The following is a 23920-nucleotide window of genomic DNA, read 5'->3' as shown; positions in this document are numbered from 1 at the left end:
ACCGACTGATACAAAACCCACACACTAATGATTTTGTTTATTACTATATATCTTTGTTTCATTCTATCTGTTTATCTTGGAAATGCTTAAATCGTTTTTACACTTCTGTATTGTAGCCAATGTAAAGAATGTAAGCACAACGTATCCGCATTTATTTTTTCTGAAGATGCTTAGGTATGTTACGGTCCCATAAACAAACAAGAGGAACAATACGTTCTCTATATTTGAGTTCAACCTACCTTGTGGCAGTACTCTTTCAGTTGCTGATAAGCTTGATACATTTGAATTCACGCCGTCCCCGTCTGTAGAAGTGAACTCGTTTTCAACTTCTCCTAAGTAATTTGCAAGGTTTTCTTGGTCCGATTCTTTCAGAGCTGTCTTTAATACGTTATAAGCCTCTGCACCATTTTTACTAATTTCAGATACAAAAGCGCCCATACGGTCTGATATCGTTTGCTCTTTCTATAATGAAAATTCATAATATTCTAAGAAACATGAAATAGATGAAGTTTTGACATTTTCTGAACTTTAGTGTATAATACGGACGATGTTAAGTAATGCTATTACAGGGAAGTTTGTCCAAATACAGTCATTTTTACAGTGCGATATTTTTTATTGTTTTATTGTGTATCTATTAATGTCTGAACATACACAGACAGGAATGGCTACGTTACATAAAAAACATAACAAAGCCTTACAGCAGAGTACGTATGTATGTGTATGTAACCGATGGATTCATAGATGACAAGATAATCACATTAAGGAAAGGGGCATCGTAATGGAAAGATCAGTTGCAAAGCAGCAATGAGGAGCTTAACCTCGCTATTTACATGCAAGTACTCACTCTTTATTCAAACTTTGTTCAAACGTTAAAGAGTATTGTAAATGAAAGTTTTCCCCGCCGGATCAATTCCTTATACATCACCGTTAGAAAGCTTGACTGTTAAATGAGTTTCAAATTTGTTTGCATGGCTAGTAATTTTTACAAGCAAGTACTTTTAGCCGCAAAGATGTGCCCGACCTTTTAATGCATAATAATTATGTGAAAATGTAAATTTTAGTGGAGATAAGCGATGATTGTTGATGCCTGGATTACGGTTAGAAACAACTGATAAAATGTATGTAATTAATATTCTATGTATAAAGTTCCTGCAAAATGTGTTGTCACTAATAATGCCCGTAGTTTTATTCCAGGTATTTTTATAACATTGCTTTGCACTTGAGTATTGGGTGAAATAGCTAATGATATTCTTTTATTTCGTGCAAATTGCTTTTTTAGTTATTGAAAATTAAATTACATGCAGTAATATATAATGATACATTTACATGTCACATTGTTAAAAAATGGACGTAAAGTAAAAGTTCGCAGCTATATAAATGCCGCATTAGGCTTCATATAGATTCAAAGCTGATACTTGTTTGTTTGTTTGTTTGTTTTGTGTTTAACGCCGTTTTTCAATAGTATTTCAGTCATGTAACGGCGGGCAATTAGTCTGACCAGTGTTCCTGGATTCTGTACCAGTACAAACCTGTTCTCCGCAAGTAACTACCAACTTTTCCACATGAATAAGAGGCGGAGGACTAATGACTTCAGACACAATGCCGCTTATCAAATAGTTACGAAGAACATACGTCCCGCCCGAGGATCGAACTCACGATCCCGTGATCCGTAGACCAACGCTCTTGATGAATTGTGTAATATATATGGACTTCAGGCTATTTCAATGTGCGCAATTTTTATATGGGTTAAAGATTTATAAGCTGGGAAATTATCTGTCGAAGATGTTACCCGTTCTGGTAGGCCTAAAACCTCTTTTAACCAGGCAAACATCGCTGCTGTAAAAGCTGTGGTAGAACAGAATGCGCAATTTTTTGGCGAAAGATTTAAGCAGTCTTACTGGAATGTCAGGAGGCAGTGTGTAAATAATTCTAAATAAGCAAGTTCGATGAATTGGTATCCACCGCCGATAGGTTTGTGCTGAGGAATGGTAAAGAAATATATCTAGCAAATTATTAAGGAATTTACTAAGAAGCAAATAATGTCATTACAGGTCTATTTCACATCTTAATAAATATTGGGGAGGGGGCGGTGACCGGTTGAGGGTACAGAACTTCACATGTTGATGATAAAGATTGATGTAAAATTAAAAATTAAAAATAAAATCCTTGCGGGTGAGGGGATGCATGATCATTTGGTTGGTTGGTTGTTTCGGGCAGTTAACCTAAACAGTGTTCCTGAATTATGTACCAGTATAAACTTGCTCTCTGCAGGTAACTGCCAACATCCCCACATGAGGTGGAGGACGAATGATTTCAGACACAATGTCAAATCGCCGAGGAGAACATAAGCCTCGCCCAGGGCTCGAACTTGTGACCCTGCGATCCGTAGATCAGCGCTATCCTCATTGAGCTAAGCGAGCGACGGGTGCATGATCGGGATGGTAGGGGTGACTGGAGGAGTGAGGTGAGGGAAGGGCACAACAATTTTAATGAATATTTATGGAAGGTTTTAAGATGAAAAAGAAAAATGTAAAGAAAAAATTGTGGGATGGGGGAGGGTAAAAAGCGTTTGGACCCGAAACAGGAGTGCGCTTGGTGGGTACCTCATTTGCTCATTGAGTAGCAAATGAAACAACGCCTTAAATTTGCCCGGGAACTTTTGAAAAAATACAAAGACTATGATACTTGAGTTATTTTAAACTTGCTAACAGGTGATCATGTTTGAGACACAGACAGTGGCTGATAATAAGCAATGGAAGCGAAAAGATCATACACGCCCCTGTATTGCCAAGAGAACCATAAGATAGATAGATAGATAGATAGATAGATAGATAGATAGATAGATATCAATACATACAACAAACAATAAACAATGTACGATAAAAATATGCTGTACGCAATTCTTTTTCAATATTAGTGGGCCAGTCGGTAAAATGCCCTGTCCATCTTGTAAATAAATACAGTCACTTGACGATTCTACAAGAGCACTGTACTAAAGAAATTGAAAAGGTTTTACAATCGGAAACGTTTAAGCAAAGAATTGTTAGGTGTCCATCTTATACACGACAACGACTCCTCTCACAAGTGCGGGGTTGTTAGGTCTTTTAGGGCTTTTGAAAAAGTAGAAGGTGTTATATTAACCATCTGCCATATTCACCTGACCTGTGTCCCTGCGACTCTTATTTATGTCCAAGGCTCTTGGCAGCGCCATTTATCAGTGTCTCAAACAGTTACCAAAAGAAGTGTATTAATCTGTGTTAATTTTTTGTGTGATTGAGTAAAAGGGTTACAAAAATGTGTTTTGGCAAAGGTGGAATACTGAAGGTTTGTAATAAAAATAATGTTGATAAATCGTAGCTCTTAGTAAAACCGAACCCAATGAAATAACTGTTTATACGACCCTTGTACAAAAGGGGTAGATCTATAGTTACGTGATTTATGAAAGTGGAACATCTATTCATAATTCGTACGAAAAATTAACTTGTAGTTACCTAAAAATTGCAGTGAAAGTGCATATATAGCATTTGTTGACATAAATTCTTTCTAACAAAAATCATGATGTTTCAGATAATAAGTATATGCAATTTTTATGTCTAAGCGGATATATTCAAGTTCAGAGTAACAGTAAACTAGTGTTCTTTTCATCCTGCATATTCTCTTCTTTTTTTGTAAATCTGCGCAAATTTTACTTTTACATTGATTTGAAACGTGCTAGCGTCGACAAAACGCATTATAATATTTACACATTGATTAATGTCGTTGATTACACACACACCGTGATATGCATTTTGTCCTTTCACTGAATTTTGACAAAGAAAATAAATGTGCTGTATCCTAATATGCCTTTAGTGTAACTTACATATATTTTTCTCAGGTTTAACGTTTTATTAATACTTATACCGTAACCTACTTTCAATTCAATCTTTATTCTAATTTAGAAAATGAATGTTGCTGACAAATAATACATGAAAAAGACTCTACAATTTGTCGACTCCTGCAAAAAAAACTTATATATTGTAAAGCTTACTGAAATATCCTTCAGCTGGTCGGTTGAAAGTGTGCCTTTCGTCATAAGATTAATCAAGATTTTATCTAAATTCAGCTTCTCGATGAAGGTCGGTAGAACCTTTATCAAAACGCTTGTGTATATGGATTTATCTTCTGAAAATAACAAGGGAAACAAATTAAGAAACAGCAGACGGTAGTTTAACTACTTTAAATTATTTCCAGTACTGATGATAAACCCGGACAGATGATAAAGTCGACCACCTTGGAAATATTTGATTGCAATCGGTTATTTATAAAACTAAACAACCATCTAATAATTTCCACATACAACACCAACTGGTGTAAATAAAAACAAAATTGGTAAATATTCTGTATAAATAAATTACTTTCATTTATCTGTATAAAAAATATTTATCCAAAATTACTGGGAGAGAGGGTGTTTTTCTGCGCATGCTCACTGTCGCCACATGAAGGCCTGATATTGGGTCACTTTTCATTACTTGATCAGGAATGACTGTTGCAGCTTTTTGGGGAAAGTTTCGATATAATACTACGAAGAAAATTTTATAAATAACAAAGTGGTCGAATTTATCATCAGTCAACCTGCGTTTGTTCCCATTTTACACACCCCTTTCAGGGCCTCACTTCGTATAAGTTTGCTAACTAAATATAAATTTGAATTATGTAAAGTTTTCAGCAAATGTTAAGCTTTATTTTGATACCGACTATTGATTATAAATTGCAGAAATAAAGAAAGTTACAGGTAAAAAACCTTATTTTCTGTTCGGGTTTATCATCAGTACAAGTAATGCATTAAGGACACGTCACGGCTGAGATAGTTTAGCATTATTACACTACACAGTCGGTATTGAAATTGTGTTTCCAATACATGTGCTCATTAGATAAATCCTCAATATCTATGTGAAAATAAGGGATGTGTTTTGTATGATTGCAACACTATGAGTTGCTCTAATTACTGACAAATGACTGAAACAATAGGAATTCGTATGAGAGATGTATAGACAAAACGACAGTGAGGTAACAATATATTCTTTTATTGTTTTAATGTATGAGTTCTAAGCTACAATAAAGAATACCCATTTTATGAAAATCAAACTAGAAGTTAGAAATAACAGAAAACAATTAATTAGGTCATGAGTCATCATATACCTGTCAAAATTTGTCATTAGTTTTCACGAGCTGTCAAAATTAATTTTTTCTCTCTATTCTGCAAATGCATTGTTTTTGAAAGTATCTTGGACGGATATTGTAGTATGTATAACTTACTTTAGATTCCACATTAATATTTGTGCTTGAAATTGCTTTGTTGAGCTCACCAACGTCACATATGAATGTCAGTTGTTTTAGTTTATTGTCTGTCATAAAGATACCAAATCTCAATATTAAGAAATAAGAATTGTTCCTTTCTGGTAGACTAAGGAAACTATTTGGTTGAATCATATAACGGTTTTGTGAAAGAACTGAATATTCTTTGATTTTTTGTTATTCACCGGAAATTCAAAAAGTGACATCACCTTAAATTCTCGAGAGTATGCCTCATCAAAGCAGTGTATTACAAACTCGTTTCTTTCCTGAATTTTACCGTTACTGTATAAACTGAGTCAAGTGATTTTTTTTACCCTTCTTTTACAGGACAAAACATGAAAGATATTCTACTTCACTACATAAAATAGTTTTCCCAATTTTGTATGTTTCATTTGTTTCATTTGTTTTATATAAAGATATGAACATGTCCTAACAGATCGATTGCAAAGTATCCACAGTCAAACTTATAAATTTAAATTTAAGTTTATTTATTGAAAGTTATTCCAGTTATACATCTAGATAGTTTCTTTTGCTGTTCAGTATTATTTTAGCTAAAAACAAACATACATATTTGTCAAGAATAAAACAAATATGAAAGCAACAGACCCTTTTCCTTCGGTCCGGGATTTTGTTCAATACCAGCAATAATGAGAAGAATGCCAATGAACGCAACGGAGCCAATGCCTTTCATTAACTGGCTAAAATTGACAATGCACTCGACTGTTATGACGTCAAGCCCGAAATTATGGCTAAACGTACCAATCCGTCCTCTATATGTAGCAATATCGACACCCATTTTGACCTAAAGATCTAAGGAAAAGGAAACGCATATAGGATTAATAGAATAAAAAACATTTAAAAAAACAATAACAAAAACCCATTGGGTTAAACTAAATTAAAACAATAAAGCCACACGTACAATCTTACTAACATTTGAAACAAATAATTAAATAAAATGTATTAAACTAATTGCTATCTAAATAGGTTTGTAGAAACATGTAGTAAAGATTTAAAATGTTATAAATGTTTAATTACATATGAAGTCATGTCATATATATCAAGATCCGGCCGTATTTCCGGATATATTTTACATTCTGTTTTTACAAATATATGTTATATTTTCTGTTGAACTTCATTATTATATTACATTTTACAAAAACACTTAAAATTATAAATGTCAATTTTTATGTCTATAAATCCCGGGAAAGTCAGTTTTTTTGTATCTAGCCTTCTCTTCTGTTTTTTCTTCAGTTCGTCCTGTTGGTTGGTTGGTTGGTTGCGTGCGTGCGTGCGTGCGTTCGTGCGTGTGTGTGTGTGTGCGCGTGTGTGTGTGTTCTGGTTCAGCGCAATTTCAAACGTCTTTTTCAGTCAGAAAAAAAGACGCGACGATGTCTACATGTATCAGTTAGCACAATGCCAAACTAAATTGCTGACTCACTGGAATATCACGCCCTAGACACGTGACACGATCCCATCAAGTCAACAAACGTTATACTGACACCTGGCTGACCAGTCCTATAACTATACTAATAATGTTGAATGCCAAGCAAGAAAGCACATAATACCAGTTTTCACGCTTTTGATGTGGCCATATAACGAATAAAAAACCTCCCGCACTCGAAAAAAGTGCTCGACTACTAGGTACCGTGGTAGTTTAGTTAGTACAGCAGAATGGTTATAAGTTGAGAGGTAATGTTGCTAAAATCATCCGTTCTCAATCATCAATTAATGTGATTACATTATCAGATACATTTAAACGTTATTAACTATTTACGTTAGTTTAAAATTACATTACCTTATCATAGAAGCAAATTAATTTTTCTTCTGTCTTTAATGTCAGTCACATAGCAGAGCATTTGGTTCTTGAATTGGATAGAAAACCTGCCTGCAAATTAAAAAAAAAAAGACACGTATGTGAATTATAGTACAATTTACATGGTGTGATATGTTTCTGAAACGTTGCCAATAATAATTACAACTAATTTTCATACATTTTAGTAGATTAACACAAGGGTATGGATACGTACGTCATGCGAATCTGTTGAATTGTTATTGTTTACATAGATATTATACAGCTTTAACCTCTGCATAGATATAGTTTACATACAACATAAACATGTCCAAACTGATAAAAATATGAATAATGTTACCGCTTTAGCGTCTGTTAAGTAGTATTTTAGAAAAGGAAATTCAGTGTCTACTCATGCGTCGTTTCAAAGTCTGATAATGTCAATTTCTAAGAAAGATAATTTCAAGTGTTGATATGAAAGTCATAGTTCAAACATGAAATTGATTATGACATAATATATCTCATTTAGTGATTTGTCGCTGAATAAATCATTGTTTGTAGTTCAGATTCGAAGGAATTATATCGCGAGGGCGCATCCCGAGTTATATAATAATACGCATCTAAACGGCAAACAATGATTTTATTCAAGAGCGAATCACTAAATGAGATATATAATCCGATTCTAACAAGTTACCAGCTCTTTTAAAGTACATTCTTGACGGCATTCATTAAATATTTGCCCGTTTTCAGTCGGTTTCTTTTCCAGCGCACCGCTATGCCGTTTGACGCCATGACGTAATGATTGTGACCTTAGAACAGTGAATTGTTGTATAATAATTCACTGTTTTCCGCCTTCTTTGTTTAACAGGAAAATGAATCGGATTGAGTTAAAATTTTAGATATCATCCAAGTCTTGAAGCAGAAGAGATATATGAATACTAAATGTCCATATGTCCGTCCTTCCGTCCTTATGTCTATCTGTCTGTAACGTTTCGTGTCAAACACTTTGAAACTACATAACATACCTTGTTTGTTTTACTTAACTGTAAGCATATGTTTTAATATGTTTTTAACTGTTTCATTTACGTTCCTACGTTGCAATTTACGCTTTTCTTAAAAGCTGATTTTACGACGTTTTGCCAAATGTTAACTCTTACAACATACCTTAACATTTCTCCTACAACCGGTATTTGTATGAAACAGGTGCTGAGGCGAAACATACATAAACTTACTCGAAACTACCCAAGATAGTATATACAGTACAACCTCTTCAGAAAGGCCCTCTACTAAGCAAAACTCTATAACAACATCAATATATATATATATAAGTTCAATTTGTAAGGAATAAACAGCAGCAGACTTCTGTGTTTTACAATTATTTTAATTCTTCAATGCAAGCGCTTTCAATACACATATCTTCAGGCAGTTTACATTTTGAAATAATGTACAATGACGTCACGTCATAACAAAAATTACGGGAAACGTCGTAAACAGACGTTGCGGCAAACTTCAAGAAAAATGTATTATCCACTCAAGAATACCCTGTGTATGTATGCACACAAAACTTGAAACAGATATTTTTGTACCATTTAAAAGGGAGTTAATAACTGTACTTAAAACATATTTATGCTCGATACATCAGTTAAGAAATAATAACAAAATGATTACTTAAAAAGTAATAATAGCTTAAAAATCAATTATGGATACAGTAAAGAGAAAGAATTACTCAAATTACCCTCACGTTCTTTATGACAAAAGTGGTATATAGCCAATTATAGAAATAGCATCAAAAATTAAAGGGAGGTAATAAAATTTAAAGCTAAGACTGTATTTCAGGAAAGAAAAGAGATAAAAATTTAAAAACAAAGCAATATAGTACGCTAAATGTACACAGTTGATGATATTAATTTCTAAACAATTATGACCAGTACTATTTCACGTGTAAAGATAGATGAGCAAGCATATGTATAAATGAGATTCTTGTTACACTGCACATAAACAATAAATTTAAAGAGCTCGCCATGCTCGCGGGCTCCAAGAACTAATAACAAACGCTGTTAAGTTCTGGTTTCAAAAACATTTATAAAATATAGTTCCTTCTCATCTCTGAAACTGTCACTATTAGTCAGATTTTTGTAAAGAGGGAATATTTCAAACTTCCCACCAGAGCATTCATGGATATGTTTATTTACTTTCAGGATACGTAGTTCATCATTATTAGTTTGTTGTCTATGTAGTGTCATTCGTCGGCACAGTTCATTCTTTGTTTGACCGATGTAAAATTGTTTGCAATTCGCGCAGATGATAGAATAAATAACATTTTTTGAAATACAATTCATATTCTGTTTAACAGTAAACGTTTTACCATTTGAAAATTTAATTGAGTCTCCTTCTAGCAAATCTGGACACGTCTTACATCTGCTTCTGTTACACTTTGTTACAGTCGCGATATTTTCCACCATATCAAATTTCGATTTAGATAGAATGCGTTTTAAGCTTTTAGGTTGCCTTTTACTATTTATTATTCTTTTCTGTTGTAAAACATTTTTCATCCTGTCACTGTTCTGCAGCATTGCTTTGCATGTTTGTATTGCCGGCGACATGTTCTTATTACGTGGGTTAAAAGTTGTTACAAATGGAATGACATTATAATCCGATGTTTGATTTTCGCGATTATTCGTTGCTATAGGTCCTTTTGATTCCGCCTTTGATATTCCGTGCTTAATAATTTCTTCCGGATAGTTTTGTTTCAATAATTGTAACTTTAATTCTGAAAGTCGTGTTTCTTGTAACTGTTTATCTTTCTCTATAGTGATTATTCTTGAAGCTAAGTTAAACGGTATATTAACCTTAGTATGTTTAGGGTGGCAGGAATTAAAGTTTACGTAGTTATGTGTGTCAGTAGATTTACAGTACAGGTCCGTCGTTATACTATTTCCAGATTTTTTAACAAGAATATCTAAGAACGGCATGATAACATCATTCTCGCTGCATATGAACTGTATACTTGGATGTAACTCATTAAGTTCTTGCAAAAATTCTAATGCGTTAATTTTCTTGGTCAGAATTAAGAAACAATCATCCAGAAATCGCTTCCAGTTAAGGCGTAAGTAACTGGAAAATTCAGAACTGTATCTATGTTTTATATTGTTGTAAAGTGTTTCCTCTAAGTATCCAAGTACTAATGTTGCGTAAGTTGGAGCGACCTTCGTACCCATTGCTGTGCCCTTTTTCTGGACGTAGAATCTACCGTCAAAATAAAAAACGTTGTTCTGTAGTATAATTTGAAGAGATTTAAGAATGAAAGCTATTTTAAAACGTGTCTCTATTTTTCCTGGTATTGTTTCTATCCAAAAACGAACCGCTTCCAATCCAAGGTCATGAGGGATATTTGTGTATAAGCTTATTACATCAAAGGTTACGAGTGTTGAATTCTCTTCGACCTGTTCTGGTAAATAGTTAAGAAAATCTAAGTCGTCTCTTATGAAACTGGGGACCTCTTCACAAAATGGTTTTAGTATAATATCAAGAAAATGACTGAGTCTCTGCGTAACACTATTAGGTCCACCGACTATTGGTCTGAATGGAACGTCATTTGGGATTGGGACTTTTATGTATTCGGAGTTTTGTTTCTTCAGTTCATCTGCTATTATCTTACTTTTATGGATCTTTGGTAAGCCGTAGAAATAACTAGTTGTGTATTCAAAATTTAATAAATATTCTTTTTCTTCTTTCATTAGACCTTTGCCATACTTATTTATAGTATCGTGTATTAACCGTTGCGTTCTGGAATCTGCATGTTCATCTATGCTTTCGTAATAGCTAGTATCACTCAACATTTCTAAAATTTTGTCTCTATAATATTTCTTATCCATACATACCACGGCTCCGCCTTTATCTGCTTCTTTGATAATTATTGATGTGTTATCCAGTAGTGTTTTTAATGCAGTTTTGCTGTTTTTAGATAAATTTCCTTTAATTGAAGCATTGCTATCTGTGGGGTATTCTTTCAACGATTGAATTACTTCTTCTAATACCTTGTCTTTGCTCTTAGGAGGATTCCATCCAGTTTTATTTCTGACTAGAGGCATATCTTCTGTTGTCTGTGCTTCCTCGTCTTTGTGAAATATTTCACTTAATCTTAATTTTCGGCAAAATTCTTTGATATCAGTCTGAAGTTCTGTTTTATTTCCATTGGGGGATGGCGTAAACTTAAGACCCTTATTTAATAAATTAACTTCATTATTACTTAAATCTATCGTTGAAAGATTAATTACCTTAGGGGTAACTTGATTGTCTGTTTGATTTATCCGAGCATTTTCCTGTATGTTTCGTCGCTGTTTCCTATCGTCTGATTTGGCTCTTTCCTGTATGTTTCGTCGTTGTTTTCTGCGTTTTCGTTCCCGCCACCATCTTTGTCGAATGGAAATTGTTCTAAAAAAGACTTTCTAACGTTTTTTCCAATGTATGTGATTCCTTGTCTTCTAACGGGTCTGCTTTGTATATATGGGTTATCAATAGGCGAATTCGTATCCCTTCTATGTTGTCTTCTTCTGTTATAATTGATACTGTGTTGGTTATTCATTCTTCTTTGGGGATTGTTATTTACACTTCTCCCTGGTACATTTTCTCTGTTCGTATTTACGGAGAGGCCTGTAATTTCAGATCTATAATGTTCGTTTTGTGGTGAGCTATTAGATATTCTTGCACTACCCTCCACTTTCTTTCTTAGTTTTTGAAGTCTGTTAGATGGGGTTGTTATATTGCTCTTGACGAATACTTCAGAGCCGAAATTATTCTCGTATTCGTTAAGCCAGTTCAATTTCCCTTGCCATATAGTCTTAGACTTTTCTTCTTGTTTTTGGCATTCATCAAACCACATCTTTTTCAAGTTCTCGTATATTTCACCGGTAGCTTTTCTTTGGAAAATAGCAAGCATTTCTGTATCAATTTGTTTGAATTTATTTTCTTGTCGCTGTGATTTATTATACAATATCTTGATGTCAGCCTCAAACGCTCTGAGGGCAGTTTCTTTCCTGATTTCTTTATCCTCTTCATGTTCTCCTGGGATTATTTTTGGGCGATATTTTCTGAGAATTACGGGGCATTCCTTTTTCAACCAACCATCATATATCACTGCTGTGTTTTTAAATTTTATGGAGTTCCAATAAGCCTGTTTCCTTTCATTCACAGACTTTTTCCATATTTTGATGATGGACTTTCTTAATTTCCAGGATTTTGTTGTTACCAACGTTTCATCAGTTGTAGAGTCTTCAGGTTCACATACCTGGGGTGGATCAGATACTTCAGAGACTTCACTGTCCATAACGTCGGATAGTTGTGACAAGTGTCTCTCTACATGATGGCACACATTAAGTAGTTCTCTGTTCCCATCTTTAGTTATCTCGACAAGTTCTTTTAATGTTAAATTCAAAATTTCTAACTTACTTGATATATTTTCTAGAATGTTCTTTTCCATTTCGGTAATTCAGAGTGTTGCCGCTTTCCGTATCTCAGAAGTTTTGCATTCCGCTATCTCTTTCGCTGTACAATTCCTTCCTTACACAAGTAAATTGTATTTAAGAAAGTCAGTAAAATCCTTGTGCAGGTATAAAATATATAAAAGTTCAATTTGTAAGGAATAAACAGCAGCAGACTTCTGTGTTTTACAATTATTTTAATTCTTCACTGCAGGCACTTTCAATACACATATCTTCAGGCAGTTTACATTTTGAAATAATGTACAATGACGTCACGTCATAACAAAAAGAGAAGCTATATTTTCCCTCTCTGAAAGTTAACTGGATCTCGAGGATACATTGAATATACATATAGTAGAGAGAATTTATACGAACTAAATCACCACCACAATATACCAGACCAGTTACGGCAAAGCGCCTAGCAGTACAAACGAACACGCACATGCCACAGCAAGTCCACTAACCCAATAAGATTAGTTTCGAAACTGCTTTATATACGAGCCAGAATTTTACTACACATTTGTACTGGTTCAACATTTGCATATATATACTCAAATCTCTGTTTACATGCCTCACAAATCAGTAGTGACTTTTTAGTCATTATAACTGATTGGGACCAGAGAAGCTATATTTTCGCTCTCTGAAAGTTAACTGGCTCTCGAGGATACATTGAATATACATATATATATATATATATATATATATAGTAGAGAGAATTTATACGAACTAAATCACCACCACAATATACCAGATTAATTACGGCAAAGCGCCTAGCAGTACAAACGAACACGCACATGCCACAGCAAGTCCACTAACCCAATAAGATTAGTTTCGATGCTGCTTTATATACGAGCCCGAATTGTACTACACATTCGTACTGGTTCAACATTTGCATATATATACTCAAATCTCTGTTTTCATGTCTCACAAATCAGTAGTGACATTTTAGTCTTTTTAACTGATTGGGACCAGAGAAGCTATATTTTCTCTCTCTGAAAGTTAAGTGGATCTCGAGGATACATTGAATATATAGAGATAGTTTGCATTAAGGGATATAATTATATTCAGAACAGTTGACTTTCCCATACGTGAGATACGCTAGGATACAAGTTCGCATTATAAATTATTATATAGTAGAGAGAATTTATACGAACTAAATCACCACCACAATATACCAGATTATTTGCGGCAAAGCGCCTAGCAGTACAAACGAACACGCTCATGCCACAGCAAGTCCACTAACCCAATAAAATAAGTTTCGATGCTGCTTTATATACGAGCCCGAATTGTACTACACATTCGTACTGGTTCAACATTTGCATATATATACTCAAATCTCTGTTTTCATGTCTCACAAATCAGTAGTGACATTTTAGTCTTTTTAACTGACTGGGACCAGAGAAGCTATATTTTCTCTCTCTGAAAGTTAACTGGATCTCGAGGATACATTGAATTTATAGAGATAGTTTGCATTAAGGGATATAATTATATTCAGAACAGTTGACTTTCCCATACGTGAGATCCGCTAGGATACAAGTTCGCATTATAAATTATTATATAGTAGAGAGAATTTATACGAACTAAATCACCACCACAATATACCAGATTAATTACGGCAAAGCGCCTAGCAGTACAAACGAACACGCACATGCCACAGCAAGTCCACTAACCCAATAAGATTAGATTCGATGCTGCTTTATATACGAGCCCGAATTGTACTAGAGAGAGAGAGAGAGAGAGAGAGAGAGAGAGAGGGGGGGGGGGGGGGGGGGGAGAGAATCTGCATTAAGAGATATAATTATATTCAGTTGACTTTCCCATACGTCAGATCCGCTAGGATACAAGTTCGCATTATAAATTATTATATAGTAGAGAAAATTTATACGAACTAAATCACCACCACAATATACCAGACCAATTACGGCAAAGCGCCTAGCAGTACAAACGAACACGCACATGCCACAGCAAGTCCACTAACCCAGTAAGATTGGTATAAGATATATATATGTCGAAATGTCTATATACTTTATTGATTTTTCTAGGGATGACTATTCACTATTAATTTGATCTGATTAATTGATTGCTAAATAAAAGTTTCTCAAACCTTGCCTTTCAGTGATTAACTCAAAATAAGTTGAATTTTTAAACATCGATTAGCAGTCATTTATCAACCTCATATCAATACAGATATGGTGTTGATGAAGTACTTAAATGGTTCCCTAGTCACTTGTTGCTTTACAATTAATAGTGTGAACATGAAAAAATAAATATACACTTTTCTCTTGTACAAACACTTCTTCGGGTTTTAAATAACGGACTATCAGTTGAATTTCTTAAAATCTTTTCCGCTCAATTAGTTTATAAAAGATGTTTCAACAAAATATCCCCACTGCTGATTGTGTGATACAATGATTTATTTGAAAACAATAATATGGCGTGTATTATAATACGTACAGTGGGTAAACGTATCTCAGTGGAAAATCTTAATTATTTTATTTCTGTCTCAAAACATTACAATGCAAATTATATTAAAACAATCAGATGTCTCAAAATCACGCAACAAGATTAACATGTCAGTCGAGGCCAGATTTGATTTGAAAGTAAAAGATTTTGTTCATTTATTGATTTTAAAACACGTCTTTGATATGTTTTGCTTTAATTAATATAATGCCTATCCTTACAGGTCTGAAAAATATATTGACGGGTTTATATATCCAGTGTTGTTATATTTTTTGGTTATTTGGGATCATGAAGTCCATTGAATAGATGTGTAGTAAAGTTCCGCTTAAGCTCATGCTAAGGGGCGTGAGGGGTATTGTACATTTTATGACCTCTAATGAACAGACTCAATCAAACCGAGACTGCTATTATTATATTTTGGTTGCATTCTATGTTTCAAATGGATCTTTTTACAGATTTATGCTTCCTCTCTTTATCTTCCCTTAAATCTGTTGTGTCTTATCTGTTTTACGTAGTGGAGCAATACCCAATAAGCCACATAAGTGTTAGGGCTTGCACGATGAGGGACTACTAGCTAGTTTACTTACACTGCTGTTCAGGCAAGTCAGCCTCAGTTTACGGTTAAACTGATGATAGTAAATGTTTTTAGAATGTCATGAGTCAATTCCAGTTGAGACTGACAGTCTTTAACGCAACATTTCATTTTAAACATGCTATTAAGACAAATGACAAGTAAAAATGTATTATCAAACTCAGCTGAGACTGAAATTGTTTCTTGACCTGATCAGCAATATAACCATTTTGGTTGATGTGCAGTATCATATAATGAATGTAAAGGAAAACAGTATAATTTTTGTCGTCTTATGATTCGACATTACTAGAGCAAAAATGATGTCAGTCGTAATGAAACAAATTCAATGTATTTTATGTTATACCTCTTTTTAAACATTACAATATTTACTTAAATGTCCAGATAAAAGACTGAAGTTTGTTTACTGAAGTTCTTTCTTTCATTTAAAACTCGTATAAAATACATTGGCTGTTAACTGTTAGGGAAAACAAAATATCACTTTTTGTTGATGTTATATTGTTTTGCATAGTATTGATTGTATTAAAATTTTCTGTTTATTTACATTATTATAGCAAAACATATATCAAGGTTGAAAAGATCCTGATGGCAGTATTGACTGCGTTTTGGTGCAAGGTTCGGAATATGTTTTAACATATTAATTATCAAAGACTTAAATAATCGAAGAACAGTAAACTGTTTGGAATAAGTATATGTATGGTATGGAAAGCAACTTAATATGCATTCCTGCACGAAAAGTCGTTATCAAGGATGATGAAACCAGACACAAAAACAGTTAACTCTCCACTGACTTCTGGGATATCAGAGTCTTGTTTATGGATGGTATTTATCAAATTAACGTTTGAATTATCCTTAAAAGAACATACCCAGAATAGGAGAATCACAGTTATTTTGAAAATTCCGACGGTATGGCATTTACCTTCATCGGGCCAGCGTTTAATTTTAACGGTAAATACTTCTTGTAACCAGTGGAAAAAAATGTTATATAAAAAGTATTCTAAGTACAATTTTATATAGTTAATTGAAGTCCACATAATCCTGCATCGCATACATGTATAGATCTACCCTAGTTTTGCAAACTGACGTTGAAGTCCCCAGTGGTGCTTCACCATGGCCAATCCAAAACGGTGTTCCTTTATTATTTTATTTTCTCTTTTTTTGCCTATATATTTTGTTTTTCGTCTTAGTATTTGAGCTACATTTATATGATTTTTTTCAGTTTTAGTATATTCTAATAGTGTAAGAGATTAATCTAAGGAAAAGAGAGACCCATTTCAGAGAGTAAGATCCAGAGAGTAAGATTCCTTTTAGAAATGCATGTTTAATAATTTAATGAAATTGTGTTAATAAAGGAGTTCATCGCAATATTTTGTGCGCAACTCATCCGCGCAGCAAGCGATAACCACTGTAAGCAATTTCACGATTCGCCACCGAAAGTGCATAATTGTCGGATATGCAGCGCACTTGCTATGTAGTTAAAGTTTGAGACGGACTGGTGAATACATGTAAATGGAAAACGTTTCGAACTATATAATCATGCGCTGATAGCCCGCTCTCCATCCCCTTCCCCTCAAAAGGGTGGTGGGAGTCGGTGAGCAAACAGCAAGGTCAAGGCGAAAAGTAAAACCTACCATACATCATTCTACGTGGAAATAAACTTAAACTGAAAAAGCTAGCCCGCTATTTGTTACGTCGTCTATATGTTTAAAATAACTGAAATTGTTCCTTGAAATTTAGCGTATGTTTAGGACAATATTTCAGGATTTCAGCAAAATCAAAAAATGACGTATATATTTATTCAATGAATTCATATAAATTTATGCACTTTACGCCTTAACCCATTTTTGAGAAATCACAAAAATACACTAAATGTCTATAATTTACAAACTAGCAATTCACATAAAGAGGGAAGAAAAATGAAATAAAAACCAAACTAACGTCGTTATCGTTGATATTTCGACGCCTCAGAATTAGAAGGGCGTAAGTGGAAAATAATCGTTTTTTGGTGAAACGAAAAAAACTGTCTGTGACAGATACGCCCTTCTAATTCTATAGAAATAATAAGGGTGTAAGAGGAGTCTTCTGGTATAACATTTAAGTGCAGATACGCCATTCTATTACTATGGTTTTGAAAAACTTTTACTAACGCCCTTTCATTATTGGTGAATTTGGTCAACACAGCAGTTTGTAACAATTTTTTTTTTTTACAGGATTATACCCCTTGGTATGTAATTACAAAAAATGTATAATTCATAAAAGGGCGTACCTAAAACACTTACGCCCTTCTTATTATGGGGCGTCGATTTGTACAAAATTCAAACTTTACATCATTCTCTTTTTTTCGTTAATTGTGTTCATCCATTTTCAACTCAATCCACTATGTTGCCCTAAAAGGAATCTGCTACTTGGCCGGTGTCGTTAAATATATATAAAAGAATATTTTATAAATGCACCTACCTTTTTTGTGTTCGCTATTCCTCTATCAAACAATGTATGTTTTATATTTCAGATAGCATACAACTTTATACAAAAGAGTCTCCATAAATCGATGATATTTCAATGTCGTAATACAAATATCGCGAAACATATCTGAAAACAATCTGCACTGTAAACGCTAATGGATTGATATAATGTTGTATCAGTTCTTACATGTTTTATTAGCTATGGCGGTTGCTTTGTGCCATTTCGTTATCGCGCCCCGCGGAACATCGCTAGAGCGCTCCGAGAAATTTCGTCATAGCGCCCCGCCGAACGTCGTTATAATGCCCCACAAAACTTCGTTTTTACGCCCTCCGAAATTTGTATATCAGCTTTTTTAAAGTGCTGGTGTGTCGAAATATTTGACTTACTGTCCCCTCGTCTCTCAATTCTTTAGTCCTTGCGGCTATATAGGATGACAGATATGAAATCACGAACCTAAGAGATAAGGATATCGGCCTCGTATGGCACTAGATGTCTTATAAAGACTAACATTTTTATCAATTAAACAGAGATGGATTTTCCACGCGTGTCAATACTACTGCCAGGATAAGATCAGGCAAGTCCTTTGAACACTCCTACCCAACATTGGGACAAGGGTTTCGCGAGATACTACCATTCATTGAGGCAAACAGGATTGCTCAATGCATGGTACAGTTATTATCTGATAATACTAGGACGGACGCATGCACTAAGGCACACCGACACCCAATCAGATGATTGTGTAGAGCTCACCACACTCACTCACTCACTCACTCACTCAATCCTCTTCAGCGCCGTCTGGTGCAAGATGCGGCTGCAAGGGACCTCCAACTGGTTCTGTCTGCAGCAACTCGAGGTGCCGTCTCCATTGTCAGACCAGGGGTGTCTAACGAAGGGCTACTCCAGGCAGCCAGTTGAGAGGCATGCGATAGACGTGTCCTAGCCATCGCCAGCGTCTTGTTTGGATGGCCTCTAAAACTGAGTTCGCCGATTGCATTCTAGAAACTAAATGAAGTGCGTTTTCTCCATATTGACTTTTATCTACGAACAAAGATTAAAACATTATGTGACTGGCGGCATAGTCCCCTCTGGCTATAGAACAGACGAACGCATGTCACTTTGGAAGGCAATAGCACGACGTTTGGTGGGGAACGTTTAGCGGGATGAATTCAACGAGGTGCCAGTTGGGCGTTTTACGGAGTTACTTTTTTGGCAACGTTTGTCAGGGACGTTTCAAGACCAGGCGATGTGATGTTTGGAGGGAATGAATTTCTAGGGATATGCGACCTTAGGCGGGGAGCAACAACGACGGTCGATGGGCAACGTTCGGCGGGCCAACAGTCGGCAGCCGACGTTCGGCGTGGCGGCGTTTGGCGGGCGACGTTTGACAGGGCGACATTTAGCCAGTGACATTCAGCAAAGCACCGTAACGACATAACGAAATGGCACAAGTGAGCCACCATACATAGCTATTACAAACCATTGCTGTTCAGGCGTAGGCCCAAAAAATATAAGAAAGGTGTACATTGGATTTATAAAGGCATTTGGCACCCAATATTTGAAGAATAAAAAAGATTGATCACCAGAAGTCAAAGCAATGGTTGATCAGATATCAAAGCTAGGGTTGCTAATAAAAGAATTTTGGTAAAACTGATTATCATTGCCTAACCGTTCTTACGTATACGAGTAGTCTCCCTTTAAAATAATACAACGTAAAATTTATAACTAATAATACTGATGAAATAGCTCACCTTGTGATACTAGATACTTCAAAATATGCACTGCTCTATAGAGTGAAGGCCTCGCAATAACACTATGTTTAACAATATGCTGTGCTTAACATGGTGCACATTCAGGTTAAAGGATAAGAGTCAATCAGGTATGACCTATCCAAATGCGAGGAAGAATAACGCCTCCTTGCGGATAGATATGTTCCCTTGGTTTAACATAACGAAGTTTAATGAACACGGCGTTTTGTATGTTTTGTATTGACATTTGATTGTAAATCAGTACAATATCTATAAGGTAATATCGCATGATTGGTGGTAATTTTTTTATTTGTTTTTGGTTTGACGCCATTTTTTAAAGACGCACTACAAAATAACTGTATTCATTTGTATTTCCATGATGAATGAAAAACAAGTATCTAGTTACGTAGTGACAGTGACATATATAAGGCGAAGACAATGTAGCTAATGTCTAAATATATTATTAGATTATTGTAGTGGTATGCACAAACAATACAAATGTTTTCGATTCAAATTTTATCTTTTAATCAGAAGATCAAAGTTTTGATTTTGTTGACGAGATATTTATTTTAATATCGACTTTCTCAATTTAAAGTATCTAAACGTCTGTACATATTCTGTTGATGCTTACTCCTATATTATCAACAGTGTGAGGGAGCTTGCAGCGAGGTCAAATGTCAATATTTCTCTGTACATATCTTTCCATCGTATCAGTACTCCGTAGTCCATTGTATCATGTCTATATTCCGTTGTATTGTGTTGTACTCGGTGTTTGTTTTATCGCGTCAAGTTATGTGTCCACTAATGCATATAAACTTGTTTTGTAAGAAAGAATACGTATTGATTGATCAGCTATGCTTTCTGCACGAACAACAACTAACATTTGCACGGTCCTCTTTACATTATTCTTTAGAATCTGTTCAGAGTGAACACAAAATTCTTTCCAGTTTATAATTCTCCGTACCTTTAGACAACTTACTTTACGTTATATTAGAGTGTACTAGATTCATAGACTTATCTGGTAAGGTATTTCATTAGCAATTGCTCTTTTAGTATATAAAAACATGGTCAAGACACATTTCAAAAGAATATTCAGATTTACACATTGAGTCATAACAAAAGGATTGCTGCACAAATAAAGATGCTTTTACATTCTTGGTATTCGGGCTATATGATGTGCATTTGTGGAAAACCGTTACTAAAACTTAACCCGGTTTCCTTCGAAACTTTCTTACCAGAGAAGTCTTCTTTATTTGTTAATTATTTCCTGGATGAAGATACTAGCATCCTATTCATTTTCGTTGAAAAAATAACTTAGGCTTGTTAAGATATACAAAATAAAAATAAATATTTTATTAGGTTGAACAGACCGTTAGGTAATTTAACGATACAGTTAGTTTGATTTATGTCTTTCCTCCCGCTAAATGTTGACCATTTTTTCTTCAAAATAAATATTCCAGATTACTTCTATTGGAAATGTCCAACACTGCATTTTATAAATATTTTTTGAGTGCATATCACATTTTATTTCGTAAAAGACAAGACCAGCTTTTCGACATTTTTGTTTCATGGGTTGTGGCATGTCTTGTACTTAAAAACAGGGACGCGGTTTCAGTTGGTATAGTCACATTCAAGGAACACAGATAATTCATTGAGAGGAAACATTAAAGAAGTCAACGAGGTTTACTATATTTTATTTCTATTTCGCAAAATATTACATATTTGATAAAAATCTGTAAAAAATCCCTAGGAAGCATAGAGAATAATAGCAGACTCGGTTTGATTGAGTCTGTTCATGAGAGATAATAAAAATGTGCAACACCTCTCACGCCCCCTATCACCGGCTTAAGCGGAACTCTATTACACATCTAATGAATGAACTCTTTGATCCCAAAGGCCCAGAAAATATAACAACACGATTTAAGTGAATATTGAAAATAGATAAGATCAAATTAGTCAAATATCCCGTGGGGGATTTCCTCAGTTAACAAATATGTTGTTTTTCATGTTTTATTTATTTTTATTTTTTTGCGGAAGTCGTTTTATAATACGAAATAATGTTATAACTGTTTCTAATTATATCTATTATGTAGTTATGTAGTTAAGCTGAAATATTTCAATTTGAAAGATTTTGATAAAACCAGTGGGGTTCTACTTTCGTTAATGTTAAGCGGGAGAAAACCTCCCGCGGGGGTCCCATGTGATATAAAAGCCACTGAAGAAAAAAATACTCTGATGGGAAGACCGATTTGAAATCGTCCCAATAAGTCGGTTTTGGAGATATGTAAAATGAAAATGGCCAATTATTTCTCTATTAGGTCCGAATTATTCTTACATGTCAAAACAGTCAAAGGAAAGTTAAGTACAAAAGGTAGCTGCGTTTGCGAAATGCCGGGTTTGCAAACTAAATTCGGAGACCTTTTTGATTACATTGTACATTGTAGAACTGTTATCAATTTGCATAGTTGTCATTAAAGGCGCGAATTTTTCCATAGAAGCCATTTCGTGTCAAATTACTGTAAGGCCAATGTTTTCAAATCCGTGTAGCGCAAATTCAAGCACATGTCCCTGTCTTTGTATTGGCTGAAGAACATCGGACACTTTTTTATATGAATTTGCCTACTCTAAGAGTTAAAAATAAACTACTAAGAAATAAGTATTTAATTACATATGCCTTCAAAATACATATTTGAGATTATTTCTTAAAGTCAAATTTTCAATATTTGCTTCATAGAACAGTGATTTTTGTTCAAAATAGAATTATGTACCCTGTTATATAGATATAAAAAGTGTTTTGCTGTATACAACATTGTTCCCACTCGTGCATCAAAACCATATTTGGCCAGCATATGTAGATATTAATTATACACATTTTCTGTGACTATTGTGATGATGCAAGGGGTGGAACAGTACTTTTAAACAAAAAAAATATAACTACAGGGTGTTCCTAAATGTAAAGTAACCAATACTTTTTATATTCATTTTTAATAAATTGATAGTCACATATTTTTACATCTGTTTGTAACTCTAATACTATACAAATGTTTGAAAGGGTACACATAGGCATGTTATACATGTAAAGTAGTGAAAGAAGCAAATACTATGAATTCATTATTATTCGTTGGGTTAAATTTTCATTGGCTTATCCTGGTTGTTTGTTGCAGTAGATTGACAAATATATGCTTTAACATACTTGCAACACACCAGGTAATCTTCTGCATGCCCCCACCCACCCTCGCGACACGCACGCCACTAGCGATGAGGATGTAATTTGTTTTCCATTTTGTTTTTATTATTTTTTGTATTTCTTATATATTTTTCATTTCTTTATTTTTTTCATCTTCTTCTGTGCGTTTATATTTATTTCTTTTAGACACATACTAAATGTCACACGCATTCATCCTTTCATGATCTTCCCTCTGTGAAAACTAAATTGAAGACTGTTCTTTGCGGCGGACTAGGCCTTAACATCACAAAAAAGAGGCAATATGTGCACAGCAGTTAATCTGATCCTGACTATAGTCTATCCAACAGAAATAACGCTTGGCATTGATATGCCTGTGATGCATAGGTCAAGAACAGGAGCTTCATTGCAGGTCATATCAGTGACGGTTTCACATTCAGTGTGATGCCACGAAAGTGATGTGTCAAGTCGCTTTCCATGCAGATAGCATATATAAATACTGCTAGACGCGAAAACGAACAAAAAGGTCCAGCCGAGTTTCAGGTGGATTTTTATGCAGCGACCCGGATACATTTTTATTACATGTTTAAGCAAAATGAGCCGTGCCATGAGAAAACCAACATAGTGGCTTTGCGACCAGCATGGTTCCAGACTAGCCTGCGCAGTCTGGTCAGGATCCATGCTGTTCGCTTTCAAAGCCTATCGGAATTAGACCAACCGTTAGCGAACAGCATGGATCCTGACTAGTCTGCGCAGTTGCACTATGTTCGTTTTCTCATGGCACGGCTCATTTGGCTGCATCAAAAATCCACCTGAAACTCGGCTGGAACTTTTAGTTCGTTTTCGCGTCTAGCCGTATTTATATATGCCATCTGT

At 34.7% G+C, this 23920-nt stretch overlaps 2 protein-coding genes across 2 annotated transcripts in view; both read right to left on the bottom strand.

Moving 5' to 3' along the window:
* LOC128553443 (interferon-induced very large GTPase 1-like) overlaps positions 1 to 7226 on the bottom strand; it is a 32602-nt gene extending 25376 nt beyond the window's left edge. The window contains exons 1-4 of the mRNA XM_053534593.1: positions 7130 to 7226; positions 5941 to 6144; positions 4028 to 4161; positions 240 to 462 (exon numbers count right to left, since the gene is read on the bottom strand). Coding sequence (XP_053390568.1) covers positions 240 to 462; positions 4028 to 4161; positions 5941 to 6130 — 547 coding nt within the window. The 5' untranslated portion in view covers positions 6131 to 6144; positions 7130 to 7226. The remainder of the gene's footprint in view (positions 1 to 239; positions 463 to 4027; positions 4162 to 5940; positions 6145 to 7129) is intronic.
* Positions 7171 to 11214, bottom strand: LOC123542987 (uncharacterized). Its single transcript, XM_053534591.1, has 2 exons — positions 10040 to 11214; positions 7171 to 7219 (listed from the first exon to the last, which is right to left on the bottom strand). Exons 1-2 carry the CDS (start codon positions 11212 to 11214, stop codon positions 7171 to 7173), a joined length of 1224 nt encoding a protein of 407 aa, XP_053390566.1.
* Positions 11215 to 23920: the final 12706 nt, after the last annotated feature.

Source organism: Mercenaria mercenaria, unplaced genomic scaffold (genome assembly GCF_021730395.1).
Source record: "Mercenaria mercenaria strain notata unplaced genomic scaffold, MADL_Memer_1 contig_3828, whole genome shotgun sequence".
Lineage (NCBI taxonomy): Eukaryota > Metazoa > Mollusca > Bivalvia > Venerida > Veneridae > Mercenaria > Mercenaria mercenaria.
Note: the sequence above shows the minus strand (reverse complement) of the source record. Positions and strands in the feature narration are given on the sequence as shown.

Bases quoted from the DNA above. Each gene is read 5' to 3' on its own strand.
- LOC123542987 (XM_053534591.1), bottom strand. From the start codon at position 11,214: ATGCCTCTAGTCAGAAATAAAACTGGATGGAATCCTCCTAAGAGCAAA. The intron at 7,220-10,039 runs GTACTGTAAATC...TTTAATTTGCAG, and splicing joins AATAGTATAACGACGGACCT to GCAGGTTTTCTATCCAATTC.